Source organism: Pyrus communis, chromosome 10 (genome assembly GCF_041283825.1).
Source record: "Pyrus communis isolate YQ-2024b chromosome 10, ASM4128382v1, whole genome shotgun sequence".
NCBI lineage: Eukaryota > Viridiplantae > Streptophyta > Magnoliopsida > Rosales > Rosaceae > Pyrus > Pyrus communis.
The window spans coordinates 30,095,249-30,121,982 of NC_142574.1; the positions used below are offsets into that span (position 1 = coordinate 30,095,249).

The following is a 26,734-nucleotide window of genomic DNA, read 5'->3' on the forward strand; positions in this document are numbered from 1 at the left end:
AATATCAAGAGGAAGAAAGTCCAAACCAAGCTAGGCTCCAAAAGCGTTACATGCACATAATTAACACATTGAAAAATTCATGGAGACATGATAGTCAATACCACCACCACCACCACCATCACATACTAAACACACTCGCTTTCATACTGACATTTCACACTTCGACAACCCCCCTCATTTAATTATGGGGTGTGATATCCACACACCTCATTTTACTTCTCATATATCTTTTTAATTTTCGATCGTCGGATTGGATAAATTGAAGAAGATCAATGAACATAAATTATCAAGAGATGCGTGAGAAATAAAATAGAGTGTATGGATAGCACAGCCCTTAATTATTTGTCTCCTTTTTTGTATGATATTCATCTACTTGCCATCAAAAGCAAAACCCAAACTCCTCTAGCTACCACCACCACCACCACACCACATGTCATCATCCACTCAAACTAACAATGGAAACAATTCAAGGTGGGAGGGGATCCTGATGCCGTTACGTGATTACTAGATTATTTTAGTTTCCGTGTGATAACAACCCTGTATGATGAGTTTATGTTTTTATGAAAATTTTGAGACATATAAAGAACTCTCTAACCAAATAACACAAGTGATATTATATAACTGAACTAATAATGCTACGTGATTGTGTCACATTACACTAAGAATATCTTGTCCTAGAGATAGAGAAGCATAGCCCCAACTCTAGTGTGACAGCTTCCTATCACTTCACTTTGTGCCTTGGTCATCAAACAAAATTAAATTTCATTTTTTTAAAGAAAAGTACGATATTTCATTTATTGAAAAAGGGCATTACAAATATATATCATGAAGAACTCGGTCTCAAAACGGTCATTGCAAAGTAGATCTAAAGCTATTACAATAAAGCATCACCAATCACAAGCAATGAGTAGATATCAATCACTAGTATGTGCTCATCAAGAACCACTAGATTATACAGACTAATAAAATCGTTAAACCTCGCGTTACACGAAGATCATGCAAGAACAAAAATGTATCATTGTCTAATTCCATAACACCAGGTGGAGTAGATTCAATGAATCAAACAGCTCCATCCTTCACACAAGATCCAAAAGAGATGCAACACAACAAAACAAAAATTAAAATGAGGCAACTCTCCTACAGAGAGCAATCAAACTAGAATCTCTCATAACGAGAGAAATCAAAACCAAACTCTAAGACAATTATTGGAAATTATTAAACAGTAACAAAATAAAAGGATAAAATCATGTTGTCGCCCCACATCCTCCGGCCATCTGACAACCAGATCATTGGACCGCCTAAACTTGATCTCAACGCCATCCGACATCTTCCATGGCTTATGGTTTCAACCTCATATCGAAGATGATAACTGAATTCAAAACTGTATATTCACTGTGTGCGTGGACCAAAATTCGATGATTAGCACGACGACTACTCTACAACAAAACAAAAAAATAAAAAAGGAAAGAGAAAAGACATTAATAATGATTGTCTAGAAGATTGATTACCCCCAAAACCAAAGGCAGAGTCCCGCGGCAGAAAATATTTTCTTTGTTTACGGCTCGGGTTGATAATTAAACCAATATTAACGTGCTTCGCATTAAAACTTCTCAACAAAAACAAGAGGCCACGTATTAGGCATGTGTTCCACGAATAATGATTGCTTCGTAATGTTTCCACCCCAAATCTACACATAATAATAATCACCTTAAATTATAAGAAAAATTAATAAAAAGGTTTGAAAATTTTGAATTTTAACGATAATGATAAAATAAATGATAAAGTGAATAGTATTATAATTGATTTTTTATTGTAAAAAGCGTAATTTTTCGTTAAAATAAACAGTACCATATGTTTTTTTTTGTTAAAATTCCATAAACTATATGCTTTATTTATTTTTAATAATATAATTCAGAAGATATCATGCACACAGATCAAATAAAATCCAATCAATCTGGAAGCTTGATATTTGGTTTGTGGGGTCCCCATCTCCGGCAGCCAAACTATGGAGTGGTTGGGATACTGTATGTATCTTCTGGTGGTGGTTCCAGGAAACATATAAAATAAGTTTTATATGACCTGCTGGGATTTTATGTTTTTTGGTTTTTCTTTTGTTGACGGTGGAGGATAAGGTGGTGGTTTCTTTCTTGTTTCCCAAGTCCAACCATACAAAAAATAAATAAGAAATTAAATTGGGAAATTAAACAATATACTACAAGAGAGTTTTAAACTGTCGGTTGGGCAAACAACTTGACATTGTGTTCTAAATTCATAGTGATTGTGTCTCTTGTTCTTCGAATTGCTTATTTTAATTTTTAATGTTTCATTTGAGTTAGGGTATTAGAACAACGAAATGTGTTCCGTCATGAGTTTCAGTTCCCTCAAACCGTTGAGTGCGATGAAGCGTAGATTGTAGTTTGATTATTCAGCTATCTCGCGTAATCTGACTCACTTATACCTTTTTTGCCTGTGGTGGTGTCTCTTATAGCTTGTGCCTATTATCTTCAAGAACAAAGAAAATGAAAGTAATATTTAATAACTCAAATTCATTTCAGAAGACAAGTTCTCGACCGATGCAAGATCTCTTGGAGGCTCAGAACTATTTTGAGTACGTTAAAATGGTTGGCAACCTCTTTGGATTCTATTTTTAATGGCGCCATATTTATAGAAAAGCCAACTTCATAGTTGATCCTATTACATCCATTGGTCGCAATGTTGACAATGTTTGTAGTTAGGATAACGCACTTCCTAATAAAACATGACGAGCGTTTTTATTTCCTAGAAAAAGAAAAACAAAGGGGTTGTTTTCTCAATTTATAGGTCCACAGAAAAATTGTGGCTGTGACTAAAACTCATAGAGTCGGCATCATTTTCTTCACAGTCATCATGTTTCAAGCTTTAAGCTAGAGATGGCTGTAATGCACATCAGATGAAAGAGACAATCAGACAACGTAATTGGTCCAAACATGACACCTACACCCCTACACTCACACAGACAGAGAATGAGGAGCCAAAAACACAAGTTTTATGTAGAGGGACCATGATAATTTAAATTCGAAATACCTTGTTTGGTAAATAATTTCCAGACACTGTTTCCACACAATCTGTTTGCTTTCATTTTTCATTATACTAATACTTAATCAATTCAAAGGCGAAATATAATCAACTTGAATTCGGGACAGCTGTTCGAAATCTTTGTGAAAGACTGGATTTGTTATCTCATATTTTCTTTTTGTGAAAAAATACCAATTGAAGCATAGGGTTTTTTCAAAGAAAAACTAACGAAAAGTCTAAAAAAAAACTTTAGTTTTAATAAAAAATGACAAATAAAAGTGTAGTGAATAGTATACAGGGGTAAAAACGTGATTTTTTGTTAAAAGTGAACAGTACCATAAGTGTTTCGTTAAAACTCCCAATTAACAAGGAGTTGGGTCAACTATTCAATCAAGTGAAGTTGAGAGTTTGTCATCTATTCTCGAGAAACAAGTGGCTATGCAAATTGGTACTCAATTTCATATGCGGCAATTCCGCCAAGATCTCTTCTTTAGTTGGGAGAAGAATCTGCACGAATCGGACTTTTTGAGAAAACATATCGAGAGAGAATTGTTTAAATAATGTGTGGTCGTTAAACAAGGATATATTTTAACTAAAAGGCGATTTTTGTTTATTATATATTTTGTTTAAAGCTCATAAGTCATATTCAAATTCTACTAGCATTCATAATAAATGCATAATCTAGCACGAATCATGCATGAATACTACGTATTACTTGATAAGGAAGCAACCACCATACCCTAACTATATTTTGATTACGAACGAATGCGTGACCGTGATTGAAATGGATGTTTCTTAAACATTGAAACTCAACAAATAATGCATATCCTGAAGAACTCGGCCCTAAAAGGGTGTTAAGAAACTTGATTTAAAAAGATTACAAAAATGCATTACCAATCGTAAAATGATGAGTAGATGTCAAGCAATCGTCAAGGCTCATCAGAAAAACTGCAAGATTATACAGGCCAATTAAAACTATTAAACCTCGTGTTATACAAAGATTATGTGAGAAAAAAAAAATGTCAAACCATATATTGGGACAAGGAGTACAATGCCCGTGAGTCTAATTGCATCACATGATCACCGCCACGATCTCAGCACACCAAGTGAAGTGGATCCAAAAAAATCAAATAGCTACACCCTGACCAAGTGAAGTATATATTCATTAATGAAGAAGATTTTCTCAAAAGAGTGACACTCAAACACACTCGTTAATTTTTCAATGAAGAGTTATCATCAACTACATTTTCATTTGGCTCACATTAAGGGACGATCCTCTATAGTTAGTTTTTAAAACTCTTGCCAAGAGTGGATAGGGCAATTAATTTTTTTTAAAGCTACCGAAAGATTTTTTGATATGTCGAAAACACAATGTGGCTCACCAAATGCATCATAGAAGTGGTTAGATACTTCAAAAAAAATATTTTCAACCACTTATATTATGACATATTGTGTATCAGACTATATTCTTAGCATATTAAAAAATTTATCTAATGAGACATCTAAATTCAAAAGCTCCAAATTATTAGCACTCTAAAATTATTATTTATTTACCTATCTATCTTTTTATTTTTCACTTGAAATGAATCATGTAGAACTTATTTTTCAAATGGTAATAACAACTCCATATATAATTTATAAAAAAAAACAAAACAACGTACAATTAATTAAATATCATATAATTGTGCACTTATGTTCTGCTGTATGGTATATACTAAATGAATGAAGCGTTAAATGCCTAGCTAAAAATCCATAGCCAAGAATTACGTTGTGTATTGTGCACCAATGAAAAAAAAAAATCCTAAAAAATGAGAATGTAAAAGGGGTTATATGGGATTTAAAACAAATTTACTTATTTTCCTTATTAAGGAAAATATAAAACGAAATAGAGAGTAAATTAGCGCCCATTTACGAGCTTTTGCTAAAATCAGCCCATTGACCGGACAGCGCAGCACGGTGACGAAACGCGGGGATAGAAAGACAGTAAATATTTTTGCGCGTATGGCCCACGATTACATTGAGCGTGGGGAGGAGAGCTGTCGGATAAAAACAATACTGCTGTCAGAAACCACTCCCATCTGTTGTAAGAAACGCTGGGCGGGTCTGGTTGCGTGATTGTCCTCCGCTTCCAATGAACACGCGTAAGAAATGGACACGTGTTGGAGCGGGAATGGGCGAGAGGCGGCGCTCGTTTCGTCCAAGCGCGCGAGCGGTTCAAGGGGAGGGTAAAAGCGTGGGCCCAATTGAAGGAAAGGCAGGCTCTTGCCTTAATTAATTTAAAAATTGAAAAATAAAAGGGTAAGTAAAAAAGTGAAAAATAATCCTATTCACTCGGCGTGATGGCAGTTTCTGCCGACAACTTGTTCAACCGGCTAATGCTGCCCAAGCATGTTGACTTGGGCAACGATGGGGTTTTTGCTCTGATGTACTCTTTTGTCGGTCTACGTGCTGGTTTGGAAAGTGTATTTTTATGGCCGAAAACGTTTTCAATAGTTTAAAAGTACTTACCAAACATTTTTAATCGTGTTCTTGTTAAATTATAGATTAATAGTTGATGAGCGTAGAAGTTATAAAAAAGTATAAATTATTTGATAGCAGATTAACTATTTTAACTTTGTTTTTAATTTGTTAAATCACATATACATTATTTCTTTATTTGTGCAATTATGATTTGCGTAACGTTCATGTCTGAAAAATTTACCCATTCATAGTTTTCATAGACTTCTAATTTTTATTCATGAATCTAAAGTTATAAACTAAACACGAGCGTCTAACGGAAAAAAAAGTGCAAGTGATATCCTTCTATTGCAACTCTCGATTTTGAATAATAATTTATATAGCACGGATACATTACTATAGTAATATTTCGATCTAATAAAGTAAATAATTACAAAAATATTTTAATTAAATATTATTGACAAAAAACGTTACGTAGTCTTGGGTCAACAAATAAATGGCGAGTGGAAATGATCCTGGGTGTGGAGCGTGGGAGATGGGAGGAAGGAGCACAGCACGCAATCAGAGAGAGTGCATCCGCAGCCGTTAGATAATGATAAAAATGATGGGTGTGCTGTGATATCTCGACAACCCACATGCCACGTAATACGGGAACCAAAATTGTACAATTACTAAATTGCCACCACTGGAGAGCCGCCCCTAACCCCATCTCAGTCAAATCGCTTGTTGACTGTGCGCCTCTCTCTTCATTTGCTCGCTCATCCCCTCTATATATAACCACAGCCTGCCCTCCCATACTCCTCCATTGCCATCTCCACACCCATATTTTCTCACATATTTTCACTGCAACCAGACACTCTGACCACCCAAACACTACAAACAAAAATCGCCACCGTTCAGTTATGGCGCCGAGAGAGAAGACGGCGACCGCCGTTAGGGTGAACGGTAACGGAAACGTGAAGGAGGTGCATTTTAGAGGCGTGAGGAAGAGGCCGTGGGGAAGGTACGCCGCCGAGATCAGAGATCCCGGCAAGAAGAGCCGGGTCTGGCTCGGAACCTTCGACACGGCGGAGGAAGCCGCCCGGGCCTACGACAACGCCGCCAGAGATTTCCGCGGTGCCAAGGCCAAGACAAACTTCCCTCTCCTTTCGGAAAATGTTAGCCTGAATATTATAAAAAATAATAATAATAATAATAATAATAATAATAATGATAATATAAATATTAATAATAAAATTAGTGGCGGAAGCAACAATCAAAGCCCGAGCCAGAGCAGCACGGTGGAGTCCTCCAGCCGTGAGCCGCCGGCTCTGATGGTCGATTCCTCGCCGTTTGATCTAAATCTCGCTTACGGTGTTAGCTCCGGAGGATTCGGCCCCGCGCCGATGAGGTTCCCCTTCCAGCACCAGGTTCCGGGAATCGGACCTGTCATCCGAGTCCCGGCTTCCTCCGCGGCAGCCGCGAATCACATGCTCTATTTCGACTCGGTGTTCAGAGCCGGCATGTTGAAGAACCACCAAATTCATCAACGGCTGAGATTCGATCACCACAACTTCCACCAGCATGATTTCCAAGCCGCCGGTGGTGGTAGTTTTGCCGGTGGGGCCCACAGCGACTCGGACTCGTCCTCGGTGGTCGATCTGAACCAGAACGATCTGCCTCGCGGCGGCGGCGGAGGCGGAGGGTTCGATCTCAACCTCCCTCCTCCACCGGAACTCGCCTGATTTTGTTTTTGGAGAAGAGCCCGGCGGCCGGCTGAGTTAATAGGAAATCTTCAATTTCAGTTTTTTTTCTTTCTAATTTTAGTTTTATAATTTACGAATTTCTAAGATAGAAAAAGAAAAAAAAAACGCTGAGAGCAACCAATTAAAGAAGCTCCATGTGAATACGTAGCTGATCGGATCATCATCCTTTTTTTTTGCAGCAGCGAAACTCCACCGTGTTTCAATCTGTTGTTCGGAATTAGACACCCCTTGTTTTTTCAATGTCAATTTTCAGTTGTAATCTCCCCGTTTCAGCAAACTGATCATTTCTTTTTATTTAGTTTAATCATTAAAATTGTTTCCGTTGTCCTTTGACTACAATATTATGATCCAGCGATGTAACGCTCTTGATCGTTTTTCCGATGTTAGATGTAAACGCTTTCGATCTTTTCTCGATAAATCTTGTATTTTTTGGTTTTCGGATCAATCTTGTCCCCTTGCCCGATCGGAAGGTTTGTTACTTTTATCATGCGTACTTTTAAGATCTGTGAAGATTTTTGTTTTCAACCGTTTTTTTTATTGTTCAAGAATAATGTAAGGAAAACTATGGAAAAATTTTGAAAATTTTGAGATTTAAAGACGGCAAAATAAATGATAAAATGAATAGTATCATGATTGATATTTTAGTGTAAAAATATGATTTTTCGTTAAAGTAAACAGTACTAAGAATTTTTCATTAAAGTTCTCTATAAAATAGGAAAAAAGTAGCACAAAATTTGTTGACATGTGTGGGATGTGTGTGTGTTAAAAAGTGAATTACTTATATTAAGATTTTTCACCACTTATATAAAAATACGTAATGTACCATCCGTATTCTGTCTCAATGAAAATTTTCTTTACCATATGTGTCCTAACTGGCTGCCGCGTGGCAGGGTCTGTCCCAAGCGACGTCGGCCCTTACTGCACTCAAACGAGTGAAAACCGAGTCGTTTTAACTCTCTATAATTACGCTTTTGTCCCCTTCCTTCTGAATATTTTGAGAAATATTCGGATTAAAGAGAAAATAAATGATTAGGCGCCTAAGGGATGGTTAGAGGTTGGGCGCGTAAAGGGTGGCAGCCGGTTTTGGAGGGTACTTCGGACCGAAAGTTAATTCCACGTTGACCGGGTAAGCTCTCGAGATTCGAGTCGGGATTGCACGTGACATACGGCCGTCCGATCTCACGTACCTATTTAATTTTTTTTTTTTTTGCCGAAAAATAAATAATTAGCAACGCGAAACAGGTGGGAGGAAACAGACAAAGGCGGGCCCACGTGGTGGCGGGCGCTGCGGGTGAAAGTGGGAAAGCGCGGCTGCCGCTTTTAATGGAGCCCACCGCCCTTTTTGCTGAAGAATATTTTGTGCACCCCTCCATTCTGTTTCTTGATTCCATTGGCTTCCAAATTACGAAAAGATAATCGACAAAAAATAATCGGTCAATGCTTCAAACCATTCTCGGTCAAAATTCTATATAAAAAAGTTAATTTTGTTTAAAATATTTTTTTTTTCTTTCCCACAACTCTATTAATCTATATCTTCTTGTTTTATACGTTTGCTCGATTCATACGTTAAAACTATGTTAAATTGAAGATCAAATCTTATGCACCCTAAACGGTTGTGATTTCATTGTAATCCTACACCAAATTGCCCATGTGCTGTCATTGCTGCTGTCATTGCCCACAAAGCTTCACTTCACGTTTGTACGTATTAAGTGTATGACAATAAAGTTAAAAAATTTAACTTACTAAGATTATGATTGATGCCATAGAGAAGTTATAGTCATTTTGTGTTCAGAATGTTTGATCTTGTTAAACTATGCCTGAAATTGTTACTAATATTTTGTATTTCTGTCCAATGGCATGGACTAATAATAACAAAATATTGTATTCTCAATCTTAAAAGGGAGTGATGTTTTGACGTTGTGATACATAATCTAGTTGTATTTTTTTTAATGAGTAAAAAATCTTAAATTCGGTATCTATAAATAGTTAGTTATGTACTAAAATGTAATGACATATCTCATTGAGAAAGACATGACCAGCCGACCTAAATATTTATCTTATCCAACATTAAACATTGTTTTGAAATGTATTAAAATACACAAGCTATAGATTAGGGTAGATTAGGGTGGTTCAATGCACGGATTTAGAGATATGTGCATGTTGGAGTGTTAGATTATTGAGATAATTCTGGATTAATTTCGCATGCGTGTATTTAAATTAATCAATAAGATCATGGCACAAATGATTTTTAATTCAAATGGATTAAGATTTACGATAATTAATGGTAGCAACGTAGGAGGAACAAGAATTAAGGAAATATTAAATATTAAATAAAATAAAATAAAATATAAAAAAATATATATACGAGAAAGTAATGGAGTACGGCGCTGAGAAGCCGAGAGATGGGGTGACGTGTCGGGAAGGGACAGACAGTTAGTCCGGCGGGTCGGCGTGTTGGCGTGTTTTAGTTCAAAGCTGTTTACCGCGTGTGGGACCCGCGGTTTTGTCCCGCCAACAAAGAGAGAGACTGCAACGTCTCGCGATGCGCCACGTTTTGCCTCATGGAGAAATGAAAACGACAAAAATGAAAATAAATAAAAAATTAAAGAAAATAAAAGCAACCGTCATGGCATTAAATAAATAAAATAAAAGGATAAAGGTGTGGGCTGCTGCTGCCGCCTTTTTCGCCATGGTGGACTTTGTTGCCTCTGTGATGACAACTCCCCTCTCACTCTCTTATCTCTTCTCAATCTCAAATAAAGTTTTCGGTGTGCTTGAAATACGGTGACATAATATTGGTGTCTTACTTGAATTATGGTCCGAAATGTTTATTAAGGTTTTACAAGGCCGGTTATAGAGTCGGATGCCAAGGACTGAACTGGCAAGATTAATCGAAGAATGGGGTTTGGTGTGATTTTTTTTTCCGATACTTCTGTTGAAGATATAAACTTATCAATTAGAATTTAATAAATTCCACATTTCGACAAAAAGAAAATAATATTACCTAAAGTAGTGATACCACTTGTTTTAATTTCTATCACGTAGAAAAATTTGGCAACAAGCTCGGATAATTTCGGAGTGCATTTTGACATGAAATTTTACAATGAAAAGGCAAGTTAAGTAAAAAATGTAAGTTATGAGCAAGGGTTTTTCAAGTTTGAACACTTAATTATGACTTATGACTGATTTATTACATGGCTTGACGGAATCTCTCTTGCACCGTTTGATTTATTAAGTAAATATCATCCTGTAATACACTAGTCGTTGTAATTAAAAATTTTGAACAAGATTAAAGCCATCGAACACGGTAAAATATTTTGCGTCACACGGAAGAATAAGGTGACTGCACATGCACATGAGAGTTGCGTTGGTACGTACGCTTTGGTGTTTGGAGAATCAAACAAGACTCTTTCCCGCACTCTTGCGTATGCCTATTGGGGCCCAACCCTACTTGTGAAACTGGAACCCCTTTTCTCCATTTCCCACAAAAATTATCCATTATTAACCTCAAGGTCCTCCTTTTTATTGTGTTTAAAATACGAGTGGTTTATTACGTGTTTTTTTATGAGTGGATGATAGTTTTATTTTTCAAGTTTTAATTTTTTTAATATAAATATCTCATCACTTATATAGTGACACGTAATGTACCATCTTATGTTTCATACAGGCTAAAAAATCTTTCCTCCTTGACTGCAACTTAGCTAAAGGTCCAAAAGCCAAAAAAAGGCCTGGTTTGTCTAAAAAATTATCTTCAACCAATGACTGGGCTATAATTCTATGGAGCCCACCAAGTCATTATTTGGCCAAATGTAGCCCTCCTATTGACCTTTTTTGCGCTCAACTCTTTAAATAATTGATTCAAATTTAACGGCTATATTTAAAAACATTCAACGGTAGTTTAATTAAATTAACTAATAAATTTAAATTATAAACTTTAAAACTAATATATTATTGAGGGGGCTATGTTTAGCCCCTTAGGTTAGAGATGGTATATAAGTATGATTTGATATTGTTCATTTAAAAATAATTTTTTACAGGGCTATAATTTTAGATGGAACTATGTTTACCCTTTCGATTGAAGATGAACTTATTAGCTGGATTTTGAATTGAAGTCTACCTTCTATTTTAAGTATGCATTTGCCACACAACACGTTATTGACATTGTCAATGTCATTCGTATAATAGCTTTAATATTGTTGAATGGTTATTGATTTGGATAACTATTTTTGGGAGTTTAGGGTTTAGACTTCGTTGTCAATAATTTGTTTAGCAACTAATGCGACTATTTGAAGTCCTTTTACGTACATTAATTAATTGTATGAACGCACTGTCGTTGAAGTGAATCATATTCACTTGTCATTTTTTTTTTTTTTGAATATCTGAGTGCATATTCAACCGTTGAATATGTACGCATGACACACACACACACATATTCACTTGTCAATTTTTTTTTGAATATCTGAGTGCATTCAACCGTCGAATATGTACGCATGATAAATACACACACACACATACATACATACATACATACATATATATATATATATATATATATATCTACCAATTAATAAAACACTTATTGTCAACCAAAAGCCTATGAAATTACCAGTTTAACCCTCTAATTAAAACATAACATAAATAAGAAATATGGGGCAGAAATGTAATTTCACACAACCAAATTTTGCTGTTTTTTTTCAAAGTCTTACCTACATGTAATCCTAATATATCTATAATTTTTAAATTAAAAATTAAAAAATAAAAAATAAAAAAAAAAATTTCTCACTCCCACATTCTCTATCACTCTCTTCCTCTCTCCTTTTATTTCAAAAACAAAAATAAAAAAATTTCTCACACACTTTTTTCTGAGCCCATATGCTAGTGTGTGTGTGTGCGTGTGCGTGTGTGTATTAATGTGTGAAGGTGTAAAGAAATGTTCATCATCGGAGTACTATGCAAACTTTCAAGGAGTTGAGAAACTTCTCCTGATGTAAATTGATTTCAAGTGAAACCTCAACTTTTATAATGATATATCATAGATTCATAATTAGATCAACGCACATGTGAAGTTCAATGACTACACAGGTTCTATGTCACTAAATTTAAATTTATAATGAGTTGAGCTACGTATTATGTTACTATAATTTTGTATTTTAAGAATTTGATAGCCAACTGCATTAAAAGTAGTGATTTCTAAATGATAAATGTCGATTCTCAATTAGTTTACAAATAACATTTTGATTTTAGTTTATTTGAATAATGCAAATTGCAAATTGCATTACAAAATAAAAAATAAAAAAAAAAACAAAATACTTTCATAATATCATATATAATGGTTGTAATCAAATCCCTAAATCAAATCCCTAACATTCTTTGTAGTATCCAATTGTTGAGCAATAGTAGTAATAATAGTACCATGCGACCCATATTGGAAGGAATATAGGCTATATCTATTCGGAAAATACTGAAGAGACTCTCATAAAAATGAAATTATCTGTATTCTTTATCGTTTTATACTTTTGACATAATATTTTATAATATTAACACGAAAAACTAACGTTAAACTACAAAATGAAAAATAAGCTGCGGAAAGTTCGACTATTTGATTGTGATTTACAAGACTGTTATTATAAAATTATAATAAAAATCAGTAGATGAAGCTATGGAGTCGCGACACTTAGCTGTTACAATCACATGGACTAATTCTTGTCATTAAAAAAAAAAATAAAAAAAAAAAAATCTGGTGGGAGACATAATTTGACCACAAACAAACCATATAAATAATAATAATAATAATAATAATATTTAGCAAATCAAATCTGGTTAGGTGTGTGAGAGATGGCATCCATAGGCTTGTGTATTTAGTACTCTACTTCTAGCGGCTAGAGAGAGAGAGAGAGTGTAGAGACAGATGTCATGCACCAACTTGGTGGACACGTTATGTAATACGACTTTCTCAATGTTTTATTTTCTGACCGCGGAACTATGTGATAGAGATCTTATTCGGATTTTACTGTCTGCACGTAAAGATTAAACCATTCGGATATCTCAAATTAAATTCGACGATTCTTATTAACTTATTTTGTTAGTCATTTCACATAAATAAGAAGTTTCGATCTTTCTTTTACATAAATTAAAAATTCAAATTTTTTGATCTTTAGACACTGAGCACTAAAATCCAAAGAGGATTCACATTCAACTCTATGAACAAAGATTAGATGGATGCCTAATGTTTATTGAAATTTGATTGAGAAACTTTATCTAGAAACTACTAAATAAAAAAGGAATATGTTCACAAAAATATAGTGGTATGAAGGTAGTCTCAAAATTGTAATTATGCCATTAGTTTGATGGTCCCAATGCACCAATTTGTAACAGAAGGCGACCTTCCATCTTGTTATTTTACTTGTTCACATTTGCATTAAAATTAATTTTTAAAAAATTTCACCTTAAATTTGATTTCTGATCCCAAAAGCTTAATATTCAGTTAACAAATAATGCTTCGGTTAGAATAAATTTTTTATGTCAAATTATACACAGTGATATTTTCACTTAGAATTTGACATCTCATTTGGAGATGTTTGTAAACGGATAAATTCAATTTATCCCGATACGTAAAAGTGACTTGCCATTTTCTTTATTGTGGAAATATCATCACATTTGGTAAAATAAAAAATAAAAAGGATCATATCTTTTCTAAGTCATCCATCATAGTGAGATGATTGTTACCAAACAACATAATTTGCTTTATTTTTTAAAAATCCAAACAACACAATTTGTAACGAGTTGATTTTAATTAAGGAAAAAAAAGTTTGAGAAGAGGTGATATGGTGCAGAACGAGAGATTTTTTTAATGTGAAAGACGCACGATTCGATTAAATAAGTATAATTATATAATTAATTGTGAATTTCAACGAAAAAAAATCAACAGATTATAATTACGAAGTTGTGCCGAGTCATGTGTGCCGCACACAAAAAAAAAAAATTCGTGAGGAACGGCGTGTCATCTACCAAAGAACGGCACGTCGCCTGATTGTATATGCAATGAACACGCCACCACATGTTTGAAACAGGAGGAGGGAAAGCACTTTGGATCCTCTCCGGATTCACTTGATCTTGAGTCTGCGGATCAAATAATCAGGATCGTCGAAATTTGATTCAACGGCTATATATAGGAGGTCTATTTAAAGTTATAATAATTCTAACCATTAGATCAAATTTGGACAGTCCGGATCATTTGATCCGCGGGCTCAGATCCTTTCGATCCGGATCCAAATCCGAGGGAAAGAAAAAGATTGGAAAATTGTACGCACCGGATTCGCCGCCACTTGTTTGAAACGGGAACACTCCCAGTTTGCGAAATTCGAATTGGGATCTGATTTGTTTGAGTAAATTAACAAAATTGCGGATGAAATTGTTAAAATAATTGTTAGTGAATAATTTGGGAGACACTGTTAGAGTGATAGGGTTAGGGTTTATGTTAGAATTAGATCAAAATTTCAAATGGGGAGGATTTTTCTGATTGAATTGGATGGCAGAACTTACAGATGTAGATTCTGTGACAGCGCGCTTGCCCTTGCCGGTGATGTCCTCTCTCGGGTACTCTCTCTCTCTAAAGTTTGCATCTTTTTATATATTATGAGGTCTGTAGATTGCTATAAGCATGATTACAAGTAAAATAGGATTCATTTGTGATAGAATGGAGGAAAAGATTGAAAATTTGTTTCCTTTTGATGGAATTTGAAATGGGTTTGTATTGATTTTAGAAAAAGGGTTTTAGAAATTGAGTTTTCAGGTCCTGCATGGACTAGATTCTATGTAGCATTGTTTTTCTGGGTTGGGAAATTGGGATTAAGGCCTTTTTTCAGAGAATATGGGGTGTTTCTTGGTGAAGAAGCTTCGTGACCTGAGAAAAGACACATGTAAAAGGACTAGATTGGGTGCGGTAGGGGTGGGCAAAAAAACCGAAGAACTGAGAAACCGCACTGAACTGAGGCCAAAAAACCCGAAGAAAACCTAGCCAAATTAATAAACTCAGTCAGGAGTAAGTATAATATCGTTTTTGTGAGATTTGAGATTGATTTGCATATAATAATTATTTTAGAGATTTGAGATTTTTTGCATATTACAGATTGTAAAAGCTGAAAAATCCCGGTCAAGTTGGGGGAGAAAACCACTTAGTGCCATGGTAAGGACTAGAATGTATACACACATAGATACATGGAGAAACTAAACATTTCGCCACTGGACTGTGGCCGAACTATTAACTTTTGTTGTTGTGAAGAGTGACAAGTGATACATTAGATATGGATCTTAAGTAATGTTTTCCTTTTCGAAGAATACATAGAACTGTGTTCAATTTTTATTCTGTTACTTATATATCATGGAGCTTATTCTCAATATTTTGGTACTTTTAGTTTCATTGTTGCTTTTTCATTATGTGTGCAGAGAGCCAATGTAATATGCTTTAGTGTTTAACAATTTGACTTTAGTTTGTTGTAATTTGATTAGAATTTCAACTGCGGTCGAAGAAGGGCATATCTGTTCAGCAATGTGTAAGTTCTTTGCTATTATAGCCTTTGCTTTTAGTTGCCTTCCATATTTACATGTCATTTTCTGGCCGACATATTGCCAGACAATGAACAAATATCCTTTAGTGAACTAATTCATTCTTGAATGGCCATATTGCGTCAATTTCTTTATAGGAATCGCTTACTCTCTAAATTGTAAGTTTGCTGATTGTTAAAATTCATCATATGTTAAGCAGTAGTTGGAGGATACCACTGTGCATACTAGCCATTCTCAACCTTTTGGTCACAATAATATAAATTTGATGCTGCCGCATTTGTTCTAATAAAAATAATGATGTTATATTATCTTCAACTTCAAGTGCCATGAGTAAATGTTGATTGGCTTTTCCTTCATCCTCATTCTTCTCATCTGACCTATGAAAACCTTATCCAGGGTGAACATAACGCTTGGTCCTGAGGAAGAGAGGCTAATGCTCTCTGGTTTGCATACTGTAGAAGATATATTTTGTTGCTGCTGCGGGCAGATTCTTGGCTGGAAATATGTATGCTTTCTTCATCTTTCTGCTTGAATGTTTTCCGCTTTGTTGTTAGCACGAGTAGGTAGTAGCAGGACTAGACAGTGTCACGTTTAGCTAGCCTATATTTTTTTAAATCAAGTACTTGAAATGCACTCTTATGTCTCTGCTATCAATTTACTTTTAGACCTGGACCACTCTACCTTTGAACTAGTAAGATTATTTGTGGCAAAGTTTACATGCGGTATTTGATCAATGTTAGTAAAGTGCTGTTTGTGGACTGAATACCACCTTTATTTTGAACACAAAACAATCTTATGTAATACTGATGGTGAATTTTATTAGGTAATTGCACACGACCAAACCCAAAAATACAAGGAAGGAAAGTTTGTGCTTGAAAGGTACTAGCTATCTTTTACTTTTGTCTCTATTGATGGTTTCTATTGAACTAAATGTGCCCGTCTCAATAGCAGATGGAGGATAGTGCAGGATGTAGCTGAGTTATTCAACTTGGACGCTCGTCTTGGTTCAAGTGATGCAGAGAGTCCCTAGCAAAGTTAAGCACTTATACAAATAATAAGAGCTGGATGCTATACAGTTTATCTTGTTTATTATTACAGACAATTTCAAGAGTTTTTCTTGATCTTTTTATGTGCATCCTCGAATGAATTCTGTATTACACTTTGAGGTTTTTATTTTTTCAACTAAATGTCTTAATTACCAACCCTAATCCATCAATCCAATACGTGATGGTATGTTATAAATTTGTCTTTCCTGGCTGGTTTGAGAATTGTGATCAAGGATCACCTATTGAAAAAAATCTAAGGGCCAAGGGTTGTCACTCACTAGGCTTGATACTGATTGCTTGTGAATTTTTTATTATTAACATTCTAATCAAGGTTTTGTATATAAATAAATAATATTAGTTTTCAAATATTGGTTGGCTTGAGAGAGAGGGAGGGAAAGAGAGACCCAAAGCCGGCAACATCACCTTACATGAAGAACGCGGTTATTTTGCTATTGTATATTCTTCTTTCACATGACAAGGAAAAGCTACATCTTATCCCAGAAAATAAAGAATGGATGGCAGAACTTATAGATGCAGATTCTGTGACAGCACTCTTGCCTTTGCCAATGATGTCCTCTCTCGGGTACTCTCTCTCTCTCTCTCTCTCTCTCTCTCTCTCAAGTTTGCATCTTTTTATATTTTTATTGTGAGACTTTTAGAATGATATAAGCATAACTACAAGTTATATAGGCTTAATTGGTGATATGATGGGAACAAAAGATTGAAAACTTGTTTCCTTCGGGAGAATTTGAAATGGGTTTGTTAGTTTGTATTGATTTTAGAAAAAGGGTTTTAGAAATTGTATTTTTGGTATTTAGTGGGAATTGGCTGGTTGGGAATGGTTGATATGAGCATAAGTGGATTGGGATTTCCTGAGTTGGGGTTTTGGAAGGACTAGATTGTGTATGCGACGGTACCACATATTCAGTAGTTGTTTGAAATGCATCGCAGCATTCAACAAGATTGTAATGGCTATAAGTAAGAGCTAGGTCAATTGTTGGTTCTTTGAGAGGACAAAACCACTTAGTGCCATGAATACGGTAGGAATATATACACATAGATATTTAATTACTTGTTTATGCTTGAAGTAATTGAGGAAATATTAAGTTAGATTTCGTATTTTGTGAGGAAATCTGAACTTTTGGCCAAACTATAAAGTTTTATTTTATTGTTTCTATGTTGAGTAGCTTATTCTCAATATTTTGAGGTGTTTATTTTCATCCTTGCTATTTCATTTCTGCATGCAGAGACTCAATTTTTTGTGTTTAACGATTTGACTCTATCTTGCTATTTCATTTCTGGTCACCAGAATATAAAATTTGATTCAATCGCATTTGCTCTTCTTATCCTAAAAAATTAAGATGCTATATTATCTTCCATGGACCTTGAGCAAATGTTAATGGACATTTCTTTCGTTCTCATTCTTCTTGTCTGTCCTCTGAAATTTGTATACAGGGTGAACATAACGCCTCGGTCCTGAGGAAGAGATGCTAACGATCTCTGGTCTGTATACTGTAGAGGATATCTTTTGTTGCTGCTGCAGACAGAGTCTTGACTGGAAATATGTATGCTTTCTTCGTCTCTCTGCTTCCTTGTTTTCTGCCTCCTAGTTTAGGATGAGTAAGAGGACTAGAGTGTCACTCGTAAACAAAAGATAAAAACAAACACACAAATGAACATGTTTTCTTGAACAAAACACCCTGTTGTGCAGATGGTGAATTTTATTAGGTAATTGCTCACGACGAAAGCCAACAATACGAGGAAGGAAAAATTGTGCTTGAAAGGTTCTCACTAACGTGTACTTTTGTGTCTGTTTACGGTTTATTGTCTCTAGAACAGATGCAAGTATGTGGAGGATGTAGCTGAGGAATTCAACTTGGGGGCTCGTCTTCGTTCAAGTGACGCAGGAAATCCCTAGCAAAGTTAAGCACTTGCAGTTAATCTATGTATGAACGGAAATACCCTACAAATGACAGCCTTTTGTAGCATCAGGATCGAAGATGCAATTTTCCGTAAAGCTTTTGTGGCACTTGAAAAGTTAGAGCTCTCCTACTAGAAACATGGAATGCTTTTGTAGCACTCGAAGCTTTTGTCAATGTCGGAAGGAATTCTGTAATCTGGACGCCTGTGTACACATGCATAAAAATGGGATGGTATGACCAAAATACAAAGTGTTGTTTTGTGTGTGCGGTCTAACGGTCACGTGGTCTGATTATCCACTCCATTCTAAACATCATTCGAGCGCTAATTGATTAGTAAGTTATAGGGCGCTAACCACTCGTTTACATCTATGTTACCATGTTTTGCATCGTCAAACACAACATTTTATGTCATTATTCAATGTTCATTGCATAAAATTTTTACTCAAATCAATAATCGTTTCATTGTTTAACAATCTTTCTTCAAGAAACAGATGAACATTGGGTGAAATTTTGCGAATAATGCATGAATAATGATCTGTAGAATGAACGATTTTGAGCATTAAATTATTTTGAGTAAACTTGGATTTATGACTAGTGAGATTAGTGAGAAGAGAACCCCACCTGTTGTGAACAACTTAAATAACGAGTTTACCGTCATGAGGCCTTTTCATTTAAGAAAAATACACACATGCCAAAGTATTATTAAAAAAAATACTACGTAATAATAAACTTATTTCATATAAGTCATCCTCATCCGAATAGTCGCCAAAAGTATTTAGCTTTGCTTTTACTCTCCCTGAGTTTTGTCTGACCGAGTCTTGGACCGAGGGTTGGGGACCACAGAATAAGCGGGTAATGAAAAAGAAAGAAACAAAAAAATAAAATGTCACCATCGTGGAATTGTTGTGGTGTTATATTATAGGAAGAGAGATTATATTCACATTCTAAATTATTTCTCTCGCATCTTTTTAATATTTTAATATTTTCTACGTACTATTAACACTTGATAGAAAAACATTAAAAAATTAAAAATATGTAAAAGAAGTAATTTAGTAGTTTGAATATAATCTCATATAAGAAATGCACGGCCATGACCCACTCTGCAACTCTCTGCCCACACACGGACTCTCAGTTCATTTTCCTTCTACAACTTCTTTGAAAGCAAGACTCCCATCGTCAATGTTTTGTGTCAATAATAAAGTTTGGCGTGATGCACCACACATCGATTCTGTGTCAAATCAATTCAACGCTAATTTTTATATTAATATTATAAAAAAAATATTTTAAAATATAAAGTGACATAAAATCTATTAAGAGTTCTAATTTTAAATGAGTTTTCTTAACATTTCACATGTTATTTTACATAATAATATATAAACTGTTGCCATGTGAATTTACCATAGCGATGTATTCATGTCATAGAAGTGTTTTACTTCTATGTATAGTTTTTTTGTTTCCAGTTCTAATACTTGAGGAAAATTACATTAAATTTATTTAAATTACAGAAAAAAAAAATCCAAACTTAAATGTGCTTTAACCAAGTTTGCTAATTATCTAGATACGTTTTGTTGTTCTAACCTAAGCCCCTCTTTATTTCCATTTATTTTTTCACTTATTTTTTGTTTCAATTTTTGTGAGTTGTCAATCTTTGGTCTATTTATGTAATACTTTTATTGACAATTTTGAAATGGATTCGGAGCTTATTAAAAAAGGAAGTAGAAAACGACATGCCAAACACAACCATCTTTTTACTCGGCAGCCCCTCCCTCCCTCCGCCACTCCCTCCCTCACTAGTCCATCATGATGCGATTTGCTAATTTTGCCACGTCACCACCCTCACTATCAAAATGACAAAAACCTCCTTGCTGCATCATCATCATCATCATCATCATGTCATTTCTTATCATTAGCACATGAGTCACATAGAATGATGCATCGACGTGCCATAATGCTTGACTTTCTACATGTAAGGCGTTATTTATGTTCACTACAATCTACTCCGTAAACATTATACTGAAGTGAAAAACCCCCTATTATCAAGAGAAAAACAGCCTGGATCACCAACTCAGGCCCCTAAATGACCTATGTTCACTGCAATCTACTCTGTAAACATTATACTGAAGTGGAAAACCCCCTATTGTCGAGAGAAAAACAGTGTGGATCACCAACTAAGGCCCCTAAATGACCTCTCAATGATAAAAGAGTTAGGACGGCAGAGACAGCTAGAAGGTTTGCTTAGAAGCAACCATCTTAAAAGAGTGTGTAATAACTCACTGATCGAGTGCTCTTACGCTGAAGATGAACGGGGCTAAACGATCTGCCAAAGCTATAGCATGTAAAAATGCATCGTTTGTGTCGGGCACATTTAAAAATTTCTCTAAAAGCATTACTCAATTTTTAGTTGTTTTTTTTTTTTTTTTCCTTAATTTATCGATTAATTACGAGTGTGGTGTTGGCTGCGCAACGTAACTAAACGTTGGAGTTGGGAGAGACGGCCGTGACGCCTTCGGTTCCGACAAGATTCTGTTGGATTACGGGACCCGCCACACTTTGAACACTAGCCACTGCCTGCGCAGAGAAGCCGACACGTACTCGGGAAATGGGTCCCACGTCCAGGATAATTATAAAACTCAACAAAAAGTAAAAAAAAAAAAAAAAAAAAAAAAGATAAAAAAAAGAAGGGGAGGCACAGAAAGGGAGGTGGTGACCAATTGGGAAGGGTCAAATCGGTCAGTGTACGAATTGACGGCCGGACCAGAAATCTTTTATCTCCTTTTTCATTTCTTTCCATATTTTCCTCACATTTTTTTATTTTATTTTTCTTGTTCTATAATTTAATATAAGATATTAATGTAACTTAATCGTAATCATTCAAATAAGAGAAAAGAAAAAAAAATGACAAAAAAGAGAAGAGAAAATCTTACCCTTGACGGGCGGGGGTAGGTGTGGCCATGCAATGACAACAGATGCAGCGTACAGTTTGTGCAGAACTTGGAGGAGGGAGCAGCTCATGGGTGCTCAGTGGTGATGATGCCAGTGATGACGTCGGAATTAGGTGAAAATAAATATTCAAGTAATTAACTAAAGTGAGGTGGTCTGCTGCTCCACCTGCACCTGCAGCTCCTTTGCGTGTTGTATTTACTCTTCTTTATTTCCCCCTTTATTTTTTTTTATTTTTTAATCTCCAAACTTACATTTAGATATTTTAGCATGAAAACTGTTATTAGCATTTCAAAAATTTTATTATACACTCGTTATGAGTGTTTTTGTTTTTTTTCCTAATTATAGAAAGTTTGGAGTATCACATGAGATTTTTGGAGTACTAATAACAATTTCATTTAGCATTCGGAATATAAGATGATATATCAAATGTTTCCGACCATTAAATTTATAAGTCGCTTACAAAATACATTAAGAGAAAAAAAATCTAAACATCAGTCTTCTAATATATAGAAGCTTGAGCAGAGGGAAGGTCAATAATTATCAAAGCACGCACGATTTTTAATTGTTGATGCACATGAAGGGAGTTTTGAACTTGAAACTTATTAGATTAAACTCAATATAGCTAGAAATATCGATTGCCTTCGACAAAAAATTGCATTGGGGTGGGTATTAACTCCTTCAAATTTAGTCGAAATTAGAGAAAAAATTCTAAAAAAATTCAAAAGTTTGAAACCTACAATTGGTTTCGGAAAATTTTCGTAATGAATCGTTAAAATCATCGATATTCATTGATATTCCTATAACTCACTGATAAAGAGTGAAGTTTCCATTTCATCCTCTTTTCATATCAATCCTTAATTTTTTTAAATATTTCAATAAAATATCAATAATTTCGTGAATATTTGAACTCTGATTGTGCTACACATCAAAACGACAATACATTTTGAAAATTTGAATGATGTGGACCAAAGGGACACACACACCATGGTAGGCTACCTATATATATATATATATATATATATATATATAGAGAGAGAGAGAGAGAGAGAGAGAGAGAGAGAGATAGATATGCAGAATTATGCATATATATTTTTCAACCAAAGCCGCCGCCCTAAAAGGAAGCTGTGAAAAAGGAAAACATTGACCAACAATATAATGCTAATGCTTAATGCTTAATTAATGGCCGTCTCATCCACTTTCTTTACTCTAATCCAACCATCTTTCTCGCCTTTTCCCTTCTTGTTCCAAATTCTTAATTTAATTAATTAACAATTGCTAATCAAGCTTTTAGCTAGATTTTGTAATCTTTGTTTACTTTTATACTTAAAGCGACCTCCTGCTGCTGCCTATTGAACTCCACCTACACATCAGCTGGCTTCGTCACAAAATGCTCAAAGCACTGTTTGATCGACTAATCAAAATTCTTGGTGCCACGAGTGAGTCCATAGACTTTGATTTCTCCTAATTTATTGGTTTTAATATTGTTTTGTCTAATCTAATACAAGTTCCAGAAGTAATTGTGCTTCTGGTTTATAATAATTTTTTATTACCACTTCATTTTCACACTCATTAAGAATAAACATGGTATTGAACCACTAGTTAACTTTAAAACTAAAATAAACAATATGACAACATGAGTACTTTAGGATTTTCTTATCTTCGAAGTTGTAACACATTAGTTTCGTAAAAACATGCAAGTTAAACTTACTTTGCGCTTATGGGACGGTCGGATACAGTTAATTAAAAGCAACTCTTGTGACATGAAAATTTAGTAATCAAATGGCTTGTAGCCACAACATGTACACTTACGTTAATCATCGTATAAGATGCATGTACAACAACGCAAAAAGCGACAGTAGACCACAAATTACAAAGAGCGAGTTGTGTAGAATTCTAAGAACACACAGTTTCTGAATTAAAATTACAATGGTGCTGCAATATATATAAGCAATACACCAATTATAGTTATGCCCTTGCCTAATCTATCAATTTACACAAGAATTATGACAAACATCTAACTAACTTTACTTGACTCTTTACACCCCCTCAAGTTGAACTTGGATGCATCCATAAGTCTAAGAGAAAGCTTGGATTGCAAGTATAAGAACCTGGATTTAGACAAAGATTTAGTATGAATATCAGCTAGTTGGTCCTGAGTGCACACATATTATACTTTGAGAAGATTAGCTAGCACAAACTCTCGGATATAATGATAATCAGGTTCAACATGCTTGGTTTGAGCATGAAAAACTGGATTAGAGGCAAGTGGAATTGCAGAAATGTTGTCACACCAGAGATGAGGAACTTGAGGAAGGTGAAGACCAATATCCTTGAACACTTTACATATCCATGTTATTTCAGCTGCTGTGTGGGCTAACGATCTGTACTCTACTTCTGTTGAGGATCGAGCAATCGTTCGTTGCTTCTTAGCACTCCAGTTAATAAGATTCAACCCCAAAAATATACAATACACACTAGTAGATCGTCTATCAAATATACATCCAGCCCAATCAGCGATAGAGTAAGCACTGAGATGGATATCACCTTTCTTGAACCACAAACCTTGACTCATTGTGCCTTTGTGAAACCGGAGAATTCTTTTGGCTGCCTAGAGATGTATTTCTCGTGGAGCATGCATAAATTGACAGACTTGATTTACAGCAAAAGATAAATTAGGTTGTGTTCAAGTTATGTATTGTAGCACACCTAGAATGGACCTGTACTTTTTTGGATCAATTAACAAAAGGCATGTGTAATCAAGTTTGAAGGAACAAATAGGAGTGAGACATGATTTAGCACTTTCCATATGTGTTTTTTGAAGCAAGTCAAGAAGGTACTTACTTTGATGTAAGAAGATACATGCAGAAGATCTTTGAACCTCAAGACCCAAGAAATAATGCAAGGGTCCCAATTCCTTCACAAGAAAGGTTGTGCCTAATTTCTGAATAAATTGTTGACAAACTGTAGGATTAGGACCTGTGATAAGTATGTCATCGACATACACCAAGACAATAACAAGAATAGGTGCTTTGAGCACAAATAAAGAAGCATCAAATTCTGATTGATGAAATCCCAAAGACTTGAGAACTGCAAATAATTTGTCAAACCAGGCTCGAAGGGCTTGTTTCAAGCTATACAAGGATTTTCGAAGTTTGCAGACATGATTAGGGTATTTAGGATCACTGAAACTAAGTGGTTGGTGCATATAGACATCTTCCTGAAGATCTTCATGCATAAATGAATTACTGATGTCTAATTGGTTGACAAACCGATCGTATTGAACTGCTAAAGAGAGAAGAACTCGAATTGTTACTGGCTTTGCTACAGGACTAACCGTTTCTTTGAAATCCAAACCAGCTTGCTGATGAAAGCCTTTGGTCACAAGCCGGGCTTTATATCAATCAATAGTCCCATCTGGATGTTTGTTAACTCGAAAAGCCCACTTACATCCAACTATGTTCTGATGTGTTTTAAACGGTACTAATGACCAAGTACCTGTTAACTGCAAGGCATTGTACTCATCCTTTATAACAGATCTCCAATGAGCATGTTTCGAACCTTGAGGATGAGTAGTGGGGATAAAATCAACATATTCAGGTAAAAGATGCTTGGTAGCTGAGTAGGCTTTTGGTTTAAAGATTCCAGCCTTAGATCTGGTGATCATAGGATGTATATTAGGTGATGCAGGTAAAACTGGAGGTTAAGAGATTGTAGGAGGTGTAGGGAAGGATAAACATCCAAGATGACAAATTGTGAACCAGAAGATGTAGGAGAACTATGATGTGCAGCATGTACATTGCAAGTGGTAGGTTGTGCAACAGGTGCATAAGAAGCAATGGGTATAGTAAATTGTAAAGTGACATTGGGATTCACTGATGAAGAACCATTAGAAGAACTTGGTGTAACAGTAGAGGCAGTTCATATAAAATGAAACGGAAAATTAGTTTCATCAAATAGCACATGCCTTGATATGTAGATTCTTTATGTAACTGGATCAAGACAATGATCCCCCTTGTGTTAAAGACTATACCCTAAAAAGACACACAGTTTACTCTTGTTGTCCAACTTGGATGAAGTGTATGGCTTAAGCCAAGGAAAGCATCCACAACCAAAAATTTTAAGCCGGGAGTAATTTGGAGGGGTACAAAAAAGAAGTTCCCAAAGAGATTGCAATAAGCCACTATGAGGAAGCCGATTAATCAAATAAGTTGCAGTGGAAATGCTTCAATCCCAAACACATGAGGAACTCTAGATGCAACTAATAGTGTTCGTGCAGTTTCAACCAAGTGACGACGCTTCCTTTCAACACATCCATTTTGCTCCGGAGTATGAGGGAAACTAAATTGTTGTAAAATGCCATGAAGTTTAAGAAAATTCTGAAATTGATGACTGGTAAACTCACCCCCTGAATCAGATCGAATAGCCTTGATTTTATTTCCAAGAGTATTCTCTAAATATGACTTGTACCCCACAAATGTTGAAAAAACAGAAGACTTAGACTTTAAAGGAAAATACCAGCTATACTTGCTGTAATCATCAACCATAAGAAAATAATACCTATAGCCACTAACTGAAACAACATAAGATGGTCCCCAGACATCACAATGCAACAATTCAAGACTTCTAGTAAACACAGATCGAGGAGCACCAAATGGGAGCTTGTGATTCTTTGCTAGCGCACAATCATTGTAGAAGAAGTCCAGAGAGGATTTGCCTTGTATAGCAACTTTATTTGTCAACAATACTTTACGAAATATAATAGAAGATGGATGACCAAGCTGGCTGTGCCAGATATTGACATTGGCAGAAGTACTTACTAGTGCAGCATGAGTGGAAGGAGTAGCTTTGTAGGGAGAATATGAACTTTGAAGAGGAAAGAAACCATCTTTAACTTGTCCCTGCAAAAATGTCCTCCTCGTAAAACGATCCTTGACAGAGGATCCATGAATATCAAGGGTTAATGAACAATCATTATCTTTGATAAATTGATAGGCAGAAAGTA

The 26,734-nt window shown here is 35.3% G+C and overlaps 2 protein-coding genes across 10 annotated transcripts; both read left to right on the plus strand.

The window, feature by feature from the left end:
- Positions 1-6,297: 6,297 nt before the first annotated feature.
- Positions 6,298-7,560, plus strand: LOC137729295 (ethylene-responsive transcription factor 4-like). The gene has a single exon (XM_068468187.2). The coding sequence runs from the start codon at positions 6,414-6,416 to the stop codon at positions 7,233-7,235; it is 822 nt and encodes a 273-aa protein (XP_068324288.2). The 5' UTR covers positions 6,298-6,413; the 3' UTR covers positions 7,236-7,560.
- Positions 7,561-14,534: 6,974 nt separating this feature from the next.
- LOC137729353 (protein yippee-like At5g53940) lies at positions 14,535-19,051 on the plus strand. 9 transcript variants are annotated; one of them, XM_088678681.1, is made up of 9 exons: positions 14,605-14,852; positions 15,385-15,441; positions 15,765-15,808; positions 16,218-16,326; positions 16,645-16,700; positions 16,770-16,855; positions 17,369-17,450; positions 18,323-18,432; positions 18,702-19,051. In XM_088678681.1, exons 1-6 carry the CDS (start codon positions 14,757-14,759, stop codon positions 16,849-16,851), a joined length of 444 nt encoding a protein of 147 aa, XP_088534807.1. In that variant the 5' UTR covers positions 14,605-14,756; the 3' UTR covers positions 16,852-16,855; positions 17,369-17,450; positions 18,323-18,432; positions 18,702-19,051. The 9 variants fall into 9 exon arrangements, with proteins under 9 accessions (XP_088534810.1, XP_068324384.2, XP_088534808.1 ...); XM_088678683.1 differs by having other exon boundaries at positions 16,773-16,855; XM_068468283.2 differs by having other exon boundaries at positions 14,568-14,852; positions 16,773-17,450.
- Positions 19,052-26,734: the final 7,683 nt, after the last annotated feature.